We start from the raw sequence: 10,700 nt of genomic DNA, 5'->3' as shown, positions 1-10,700 counted from the left end.
TTTTCTTTTTAATTTCATTTGAGAAGCAAACAGAAATGGCATGTGTTTAATGTAGGGTGTGAAAGTATTCTACAAACTAAACTACATTACAATGCATTATAAGTTTTTATAATAGATAGATATTTTATTTATGACAGACACGTGATTAGTTTTTAGAGTATTTTTAGGATGAGATAAAAAAATTTCAGGATGAACAACTATGGGATAGGATAACATAGTGACTAGGATAGGACGAGACGTAGGATGAGGTCGTCCCATCCTAGAATTTTTTTTTTTAATTCACTTATTAAATTATTAATATTAGTATTTGTTCTTTGTTCTTGTGATTTTTTTTTATTGTCAAAAGCATGATTTCTTTGTTATAATTTGGGCTTTCGCACAATAATTTTTTTTAGTGTTTTTATCCTTCAAAACCCCAATTAAAATAAAAATGAAGCATAAAAAATCCAAAATTTTGGCTCAAATTATTTTGGGGGGGGTGTTGGGGGGATAGGGTGGTTTTTTCCCCCAAAAAAACTGCAATTTGGGTTATAATTTTGGTTTCACGCATTCTATTTCCGTCAGGATCAGGATAGCATGGGACGGGGTGGTAGAGTTTCAATGTGCGAGTGTCTTAAAAGAAGTCTTATATTACTTAAAATTGAGAAGATCTTAGTGTTTACTAATATGTGAGCTTGAGCTAATAAAATGACGAAGAAGATGAGTCTTTAGAACTGACCATTAAAAATGACTGTTGAAGTATTTATGTGTCTTAATTACTCAGTTTTATTCTTTTGTAAACTATATTCAATGACATTAAAATGTTTTAATGTTTAAAACCACATTTTTAATTGTCATTAAAACTATCTTTAATCACCATTATGAAAGCCCAACAGTCACACATTATCTGTTTATAAAAGGCAATGAGTAGTGCATGGTTAGAGGGTGTTAAGTTCTATGCTCGAGATTTCCTCCTCTCTCAATTTTCCTGAGTTTTAAATTCCTATTGTTCTGTCACCTTGCTCTATGTAGGAAGGGTTTATTTAATCCTAGGGAGTGCCACATTTTATTCTAACCTGTGTGACAGAATAATTCTTAAAAACAATGTCATTGGATACGACTCGAACCATATTTTTATTATTTTTACAGTTATTGTCAACATAGGATCCGTCTTGGTCCCATCCTGTCCCATAAATACTCATTAGTTCACAATATGCTATGTTAGTATTATTATCTTTTATAATAATCAGGCTAGATATAACGTGCCAAACATATAATAAAATTTATCTTATTTGATATATCATATTATATTTCATTTGATCTCTATACCTCCATCATAATTTTGATATTCTAGTTAAATGTTTTAAAATAATTGGTTAATATAATATTTAGTCTCACAAGTTTGCACAAATTTTGATTTTAGTCTATCAAGTTTTAAATCATAGGTTTTTGGCTTTTTAAGAGACAAAATTCAAATTTTTATTGAATTATATAGAGCATGTTTTAAATAAAAATAAATTTGAGAGACCAAAACCTATGGTTTAAAATTTGATGGGCTAAAATTAAAATAAGGGCAAATTTTAATGATCAATAATTGTATTAACCTATAAATTTAAAAAAAGAGTTTGCTTTTAAAAATGACGGAAAAAACTAACATAATTATTTCTTATAACTTATAAGGATCATCCAATTCCTGTTATTCTTAACATCGTATCACTCATTAGAGTAAAAATTAATAAACATATATTACCTCTTGTGCTTAATATAAGAACTCATTTGATTTTTATTTTAATCCTAAATATAAGACTTTAATTTACTTTGTCTCTCATATTTATTTATTTTTTTTAAAGATAGTTCTTGTAATAATGATATTTCTAGCCAATAAACTTGATTATGAAGGATATTTTAGGAAAGACAATACTTATGTAGTATAAATAATTAACTTAACTAATTTCTTTAATTTACTTAAATTAGTCAACTAGTTCTTATACTATCTTCAGTCCTTAATATAAAAGCTAATTAACTACTTTGAGTAAATTAAGGTAATTAGTTAAATTAGTTATTTGTAATAAATAACTGTTATTTTTCCTGAAATATTTTTACTAATCAAGTATCATTTGATGAAACATTTAATATGTACAATTACTATAAGGATTATTTTGAAAAAAATAGATAAATATAAGAGACAATGTGAATTGTGTTAAAAGTCAAACTAACTTTTATATGGTTAGATAAAACCATATAAAACCAAACCATGGTTTGGAGAATAGCTTCTGAGAAAAAAAGTGACTTTTGAGAATAAATTTTGAAAGAATAAATTTTGTCAAAAAGTGATTTTGATAAAGTAAAAGTGTTTGGATAGTTATTATCAGAAGTATTTTTCATATGTACAAATTACTAAAAAGACATATGTTAATATGATAATTACATAAAACATAGATTTTATAATATATTTTTATTTGAAATAATAAATTTGTTAATAATATATTTTTTTGCCAACATAATAAATAATATATAAATAATATAATTAACAAATAATTAATGTGTATATGTATTTATAAAATATAAGATTAAATATATTTTTAGAAAAATGATTATGTTTTTGCCAATTGAAAAATATTATTTTTTCTTAAAGATTTTAAATATGAAATCCGATAACATTTTTTTACAGCTAGTTTTTTTAACAACATACTAGTTCCGATTTTTAATATAAGAGTTGTTTTGATATTCAATTTAATTCTAAATATAAAACCCTAATCTATTTTGTTTATCATATTTATCTATTTTTTCCAAAATAATCCTTATAATAGTTACATATGTTAAATAGTTCATCAAATGGTACTTCTAGTTAGTACATATAATTAGAAAGAGTATTTTAGAAAAAAAAAATAATACTAATTATTACAAATAATTAACTTAACTAATTTTCTTAATCTACTCAAATTAGTTAACTAACTCTTATAATAAGAATCAGAGATAGTATTACAACGTAAAAAAAAAAGGACCATATTTTCCACAAGCAACTTTTTTTCGCTTTTCATGAAACCATGGTTTGGGTGGGTCAAACCATGGTTTTGGAGCCAAACCATGGTTTTATAAAAATGTGAGGTGTTTGGCAACCTAAATCTTAAAGCCATAGTTTGAACTCTAAAAGTGATTTTGGCAAGGTTGTCAAACATCCCCTAAAAAGCGAAGGCAATATCTTTTAGCAAAATCACAATATGATGATAATTTTTTGGGTTAAGATGCGCCCAACATCCCGAACTATTTACCTAGATGCGTCCAGTGGCCTAAAGTAATTTTGAATGCATCCAATGTCCTAAACTAATTAAAATGGTGCGTCTATATCCCAAGCTGACAGAAATGTTATGTTTAATCGTTACTTTCCTGACTCAGCTTAAAGTTGACCCCATATATTGTACATGATAGACACATGGGCACCCGATGTGTATTATTCTTACTCAAAAGTCAATTTATTTAGAAGAAGAGGAAGGAAATAAATTCAATTTTGAGTAAAAATAATACACATCAAAATGTCCATATGTCTACCATTTAGAATATCTAGGGTCAATTTTAAATTGAGTCAGAAAACTAACGATTAAACATAGAATTTCTGTTAACTTGGGATATGGACGTACCATTTTAATTAGTTTAGGATACTTGATACACCCAAAATTATTTTAGACCACTGGACGCACCTGAATAAATAGTTCGGGGTGTTAGGCGTACCTTAACCGTAATATTTTTACCAAGAACTATATATGACCGGTGGATATATTAAAAGGTATGTATATTTTTTTGCCAACGACGTATTATAATATTTTAATTAAAAAATATGATGATTAGAACATATACACACACATACATACATATATATATATATATATATGTGCGCGCGCGCGCGCGCTTGTGTTTGTTCATATATTTTAAATTTTAAGTCTTGATTAAATATCAACCAAAACACAAAAAAAAAAAAAAAAAAGAGTGCCCGCTGAAATTTTGCAATTGACGAGTGATTAAATGCACTATCCTGGGCGAAATCCGAAAAACACCGTAAAATGGACTTATCTTGGGAGAAATTCCCAAGTATCATCTGATCCGATTATGAGGCGATTTTTCCCCAGTTTCTAGTTTCTTCCAGCACGTTTCGGCTGCACGCTCCATTCAGGCTTCGATTTGATTCATCGTTGTGCGTTTTCCATTCGATTAACTGAAGAAGCATTGAAGCATTGCAATACTCCTCTTTCAATCTGATCCCAAATATGCTTTCTTCAGCTGCTGCAAGGTACTCCTTCTCCTTCGCCAAATTTCCTCTCTTTGCTACCTGTACCTTCTTTCTCTCTTTCCCTTGTTCCCTTACTCTCAAATGTTATCTTCATTCCCACTCCCCAAACCCCAACAACATCCGCGACGCCGTTGATACAGTCACTCACTTCCTCCACATGCGGCCCCCTCCCTCTAGAAAATATATCAATAAGATTTTAGGGTCTATAGTGAAGATGAGACATTATCCCCTGGTTATCTCACTTCTTGCCCAAGCCGAGTTGAAGGGCTACGTGCCAGATTTATTTAACCTGAGCATCTTGATCAATTGCCACTGCCACGTCGGTCAGATGGATCTTGCTTTCTCTCTGTTGGGGAAAATTTTCAAGATGGGCTATCAACCAAACGCTGTAGTTTTGACTACACTAATAAAAGGACTCTGTTTAAATCGAGATGTTGGCAAAGCTCTAGATTTCTACGATGACATAATGGCAAAAGGATTGAAGTTAAATGAAGTTAGTTATGGAACATTAGCAAATGGGCTATGTAAAATGGGGAAAACGACATCTGCTCTTAAATTGCTTAAAGTAATGGGGAGGCACCTTGTTAAGCCCAATATAGTTATATACAGCACAATCATTGATGCGCTTTGTAAAGAAGGACTTGTTAATGATGCACACAATCTCTATTTTGAAATGATTGACCACGGGATATCTCCAAATGTTGTTACTTATAGTAGTCTAATCCATGGCTTCTGTCGCATGGATCAATGGCATCAAGCAAATCAATTACTCAATGAAATGATATCGAAAGACATACAACCAGATGTTTATACATTTAGCGTCCTAGTTGATGCATTTTGTAAAGATGGAAGGATTGTACAAGCTCAAGCTGTATTTGCTAGGATGGTGAAGAGTGATCAAAGACCTGATGTTGTTACATATAATGCGTTGATGGATGGACATTGTTTGACCAATAATATCATTGAGGCTAAGGAAGTTTTTAACAAGATGATTGAAAATGGTTTGGCACCTGACCTTTTTAGTTATAATATTTTGATCAATGCATGCTTTAAGATGAAAATGGTTGATGAAGCCATGGATTTGTTTAAGGAATTACGTCATAGAAATTTGGTTCCTGATGTTACAATGTATAATTGTGTTATTGATGGCTTGCTCAAATCACAAAGAATTTCAAGCGTACGAGATATTATTTACTGGATGCATGAGAGGGGTCTTCACCCTAACATAATCACTTATTGTATCTTGTTAGATACATTTTGCAAAATGGGGCATCTTGACAAGGCTGCTACATTATTTAGCCAACGTGTCAATCAAGGATTTCAACCTAATGTGAGGACCTACACAATACTTATTGATGGCTTGTGCAAAGGTGGTAGATTAAATGATGCGTGGAAGATTTTTCAATATCTTTTTGCCAAAGGTTATCAACTAGATGTGCATACCTATACTGCAATGGTTCATGGACTTTGCAAAGAGGGTTTTCTTGATGAAGCCGTGACCTTACTTGATAGAATGGAAGAGAACAATTGTCTCCCTGATTCCGTAGCTCTCAAGATTATTATCCACTACCTTCTTGAAAGAAATGAGAATGACAAGGCCGTTAAGGTTATCAATAGAATGATTGATAGAGGCGTGCTGAAGAAATAAAAGGTGAGATATACTGCCTCTGATTCATGTTCCCTGCATATTGATGTTTTACTAGCATGAGTGGTTAGCAAAAGCTTGTTTGTGAATTTGCACAGTTAATTGAGTGGTTTGGCAAGAATATCGTTTGATGTGTAATTGTCATTGTAGTGGATAGTTTTCACACGCATGTTCAGTATAAAACATTTTGAGGTTGATACCATTTTGGATTGTATCAGCCAAAATTGAACTTATTCTTTAGTGCTTATTTTTTATCTCTAGAAAGGCTGTTTAGTATTCGATGGTCAATTCCTAGGAAAGCTATCTAATGTTCTTGAATTTTGATCCTAGGTGTACATAGGCAGACATTTAGTTATGAATAAGGCTGAGATATTGAATATTGCAAGGTGAGCAGGTTTCCTGAGTTTAAGGTGAAAATTCCCTGCAATAAAAAAAAAAATTAAATAAAAAACGAGACAACAGATGACGTAGATGAGTTAAGGAAATGAAAAACAGGCACACTCAGTAGACTGATGTGGAATTTTAGATGATGTTGTGGTTGACTTTTTGTGAGGTTATGTTCTGTTAATATGTGGTCAAGTATTATATGTTTCTATTGGTGATGCACTTTCCTTTATATGGGAACAAGAGAATGTCCGGCTTGCAATACCCCTGGTGTTGCCATTTCCTTTCTATTTTCTTCCTAATTTTTTTTAAAAACAGAGAGAAAATTGCATATCTTTCTTTGAAGAAGCAAGATATGCTGTGAAAGTGTTATGAAAACTAAATGCCCAAATATTATTTTTTTGTGGGGAAAAGATGATAGATTTTAGTGTTTTGTTGATGAAGATCCTCCTCTTAGATTTATTCTTTATCAGGAATACCTTATCAATGATACTGGAAGTTAGAATTCTACAAGAGGATGAAACAGTAATTTTTAACCATTCTTGATCACTGCAGTTGATGGTTATGAAAGAAATATGAACATACATAGTCGGATACTTGGCAAACCTCGTTTTCTCTTAATTGACATCTCACTAAGGCTCAAGCACACAGTAATAGTGGTATAGACTCATGAAAATGTTTGTTTCTATGTTACTGGCGGTGTTTTGCCCCATCTTCTTTGGCCGTTTACAGTTGTAGTTTTTTTATTTACTAGGAGATTGATCAATATTAAGCTTCGGAATGTCTTGCAAAAAACTGATGGTGTTTTTTTCTTTGGGATAAGATGCATTTTTTTGCCTTGGAAGTTTTCGATGAGGAGCTGTGAGTATTCGGAAATGTTACTTGGAGTAATGTCGCTCTATAAGTTTACAGAACGTATCAATGTCGTCCTATCCGCTAATAAAGTTAACTTTGACTGTTAGTTGGGTCAACTATGCTGAGATTGCTTTGACATATAGGATATAATGCCACATAATACTCCATCTGTCATGCTACGTCAGCATCATCACCTTCCTTTCACTCCTCCCCTGCACTTTCGAATCTGAACTGCTAGCCCCACCTCCTCCTTCTGAAACCTTCCCTTCTCTCCTTCACCAAACTTTTGAATCTCATACTTGATGCCTCTTTCTCCCTCCTCTGTCTCTCCTTGACCTTGCTCATGAAGCTCGACAAGTGCCAGGGATTTAATGCCTATTCTTACAGAGAAGTCGTTCTGCCTCTTCTCAGTGTCCATTGTGGATTCTAGTACCTGCCTCCTTTTCATATATAAAGTTTATTTAATTTGTATATTTCTGAAAAGCTGATGTAAAATTTGGATGATTTATGAAAAATATCCCATTTTGAGTAATGCTCAATATGCTTAATTGAATGACAACATCAACCACACATTTTGACCTCTGCCATTGTTTTTGCTTTGCACGAGGGAGGAAGAGAAAGAGATAATATATATAGAACAAAAACTTCTCAATATATACACATATATGGCAGTTTTTAAAAATTTTGGAGCTGCAAAATTTTCTTCTGCTTCAGCTTCTATGCATAACGTAGGTGGAACAACAAAACCTCACCCATTAAAAGCCCAACTTGATTCAGGAAGAAAGCAGATTCAGGAGCTGAAAGAAGAAATTATATGGTACAAAGGTAATTAGAGCCAACCGGAGTTTGAGGTGCTAAATTTGAAGGCTGAAATGTTTGATGCCCAGGGAAAGTATTCTGTGGAGAAAGAGCTTTTGAAGTCTGATGTATTAAATTTGTCAGAAGCAAGAACATGGCTGGAGACAAGTTGGTGATCACATTACTTTGGATTCACCAAGTTTTTGACATAGTCCTGGAAAGTGGGCAAGGTTGCAATGCATTTATGATAGCCGGAGAATTTTTGTGAACTCTTCTAAACCCTGATTTTACAGTCTTGGTGGCCGGTGAAGATTTCAAAAGCTAGGGAAAGTTCTGAATGGGATGATAAAAAATGGTTTGACGCCTGACCTTTTTAATTATAATCTTTTGATCAATGCATACCTTAAGATGAAAATGGTGAATGAAGCCATGAATCTTTTTAAGGAATTGCATTTTAGAAATTTGGTTCCCAATGTTGTAATTTGTTGCTGTATTATTGATGGCTTGCTCAAATTGCAAAGAATCTAATGCTATGAGATTTATGATAGGGGTTTTTACCTTAATATTATCACTTACAATACATTGTTAGATGCATTTTGTATAAGAGACATCTCGACAAGGCCATTACCTTATTATTTAAGCAAATTGTCAATCAAGGATTTCAACCTAACGTGAAGACCTACACTATACTTATTGATGGTTTATGCAAAAGTGGTAGATTAAATGATGTGTGAGAGATGTTTCAATGTCTTTTAGCAAAAGGTTATCAACTTAATGTACATACATATACTGCTATATTCATGGTTTCTGCAAAGAAGGCTTGCTTGATGACGCAAATCTCCTTGCTTGATAGAATGGAAAAGAATGGTTGTGTCCCTAGTTCTGTAACTTTCAGTGTGCTTCGTCAATCTCTTGTTCGAAAGAATGAGACATGCTAAGGCTTCTTCATAACATGAGATCTAGAGGGTTGTTCAAGACGTAAAACATGGTGAGAGACTAAAACTGTACCATATATTTGAAACATTCCTTGTTATTAGGAGTTTTAATCCTAAATTTTTATCTTTGTTGTACGTTGGCTGACATGTGGTTATAAGCATGCCTTAAGAGTTTGAAATTTCCAGTTGATCTGGTTTCTTGATTGAAAGTTGAGAATTTCTTGTAATAAAACGATGTGGTAGGGCTACGGATAATGCAGAGGAGGTAGAGAAATAAAATTTATACATGACATCAGCATAGGGTGGACTGATGAGAAATTTCAGTATTTGATTATTGTAGAGATTTTCTTCCAATTAATTCCAAATGCATATTGGTGCATGAAAATGTTCTGCATATATTAGCAGTTTTACTAGAGAAAATTTGTTAGCTGCTTAATTATTTTTCTTAGATTTCATACAGCATGGAACATTATTATTGTATCATTGATCAATCTCCACTTAAAGCGGAGAAAATTTCTAATTGATTTTCGTTTCACTCAAGAAAAACGAAAAATGCAGTTCTCCTATTTCACTTTGGTTCATAATGCATAATAATAAATAGGATACTTGAATTTTCCCCTCTTAATTACCTAGTGAATAAATTTGCCTAACAATGAGAAATGTGGCCAAATATATGATCATGCTTCTTACGCACTGCAATGTTGTTGAGGGAAAATTGCCTGTAAAACTTGCCCTCTGTTGTCATATCAATGAAAACAATTGAATACATTACAAAGTAATTTGCAGAGTCCAAGTGTTTTGTTCTAGATGCAGAGTTAATTGAATGGTTTGTTTTCGTTTTAAATGTCAAATGTCAATTCACTTGAAGGCAATGTTTAAAAGTGGGACTAAACATTAAACCGAAAAAGAGAGTGGGTCACGGTTCAAACAGTCAGATTGATCAGGCTGTCTGGTTGGACATGATAATCCAATAAAAAATAATATTACACTCTTAATTTTTTGCATATGAGAGTTTTTTAAGAATGATGTGTTCCAATTAATTATTAGTAAATGCTACAATATTAATTATTAGATTGCTCATTCTTTTTCTTGCCTTTTCTTTTAAAAGAAAGTTGTATTTTTTTGACATATTTATTATTTTTAAAATATTTTAACTACTATTTTAATAGATCAATTCACATAATTTGAACAAAAAAGAATTAATAATTAAATGACTAATATTGTTATATTATATTTCTAAACCTATGGTAGGTAACACGCTTAGATATCCACGGTTGAGGAGTCTTATTTTTCAGTTGCCTCCATCTCACTTTTCTTCCCAACCCCAACTTCATAATAATACCAGAGACTCCATTGAAGGAAAAAGTTTCGACTTTCTTCTCTATGGGAAACCTTTTACGCATTATATATTAAATTCAGAAAAACACCATTAGATAATAAATGAATGATAAATATTATATATATATTCTTTTTTATATTTAATTAGATTCCATCTCTTATACCACTAATCTAGTATGGATAAGAAAAAAAGAAAATATTTACAACTAGTTATTTATATTGAGTTATTCAATATATGTGGTTTTACCTAAGTATGTCCAAAAGTAAGTAGAATTTTGAAACTTTTCATATTTGACCTTAATTTGAGCTGAATATTAATTCAAATCCTTTGTAGAAGTATAAGATCATGTTAAGTGGCCCAAGAGTTTTAACAACTTCTCAAAATAACCCTTTGAAGGGTGTAGATAAATTCACTTAATTGGAGATAAGCGATAGGTATGTGGACAAGCGAAACAGTCAAAAGGTAAACATATTTTTGAAA

The 10,700-nt window shown here is 31.8% G+C and overlaps 1 protein-coding gene across 3 annotated transcripts; it reads left to right on the top strand.

Moving 5' to 3' along the window:
- Nucleotides 1-4,172: 4,172 nt before the first annotated feature.
- On the top strand, nt 4,173-9,317 carry LOC114760714 (pentatricopeptide repeat-containing protein At1g62930, chloroplastic-like). Of its 3 annotated transcripts, none has more exons than XM_028949999.1 (2): nt 4,173-5,915; nt 9,092-9,317. In XM_028949999.1, exon 1 carries the CDS (start codon nt 4,242-4,244, stop codon nt 5,910-5,912), a length of 1,671 nt encoding a protein of 556 aa, XP_028805832.1. In that variant the 5' UTR covers nt 4,173-4,241; the 3' UTR covers nt 5,913-5,915; nt 9,092-9,317. The 3 variants fall into 3 exon arrangements, with proteins under 3 accessions (XP_028805832.1, XP_028805831.1, XP_028805830.1); XM_028949998.1 differs by having other exon boundaries at nt 7,926-9,317; XM_028949997.1 differs by having other exon boundaries at nt 7,881-9,317.
- Nucleotides 9,318-10,700: the final 1,383 nt, after the last annotated feature.

Source organism: Neltuma alba, unplaced genomic scaffold (assembly GCF_004799145.2).
Source record: "Neltuma alba isolate B1F8T4 unplaced genomic scaffold, ASM479914v2 tig00011013_pilon, whole genome shotgun sequence".
Lineage (NCBI taxonomy): Eukaryota > Viridiplantae > Streptophyta > Magnoliopsida > Fabales > Fabaceae > Neltuma > Neltuma alba.
Note: the sequence above shows the minus strand (reverse complement) of the source record. Positions and strands in the feature narration are given on the sequence as shown.

Excerpts from the sequence above, each read along its gene's own strand:
- LOC114760714 (XM_028949999.1), top strand. The coding sequence starts at position 4,242 with ATGCTTTCTTCAGCTGCTGCAAGGTACTCCTTCTCCTTCGCCAAATTT.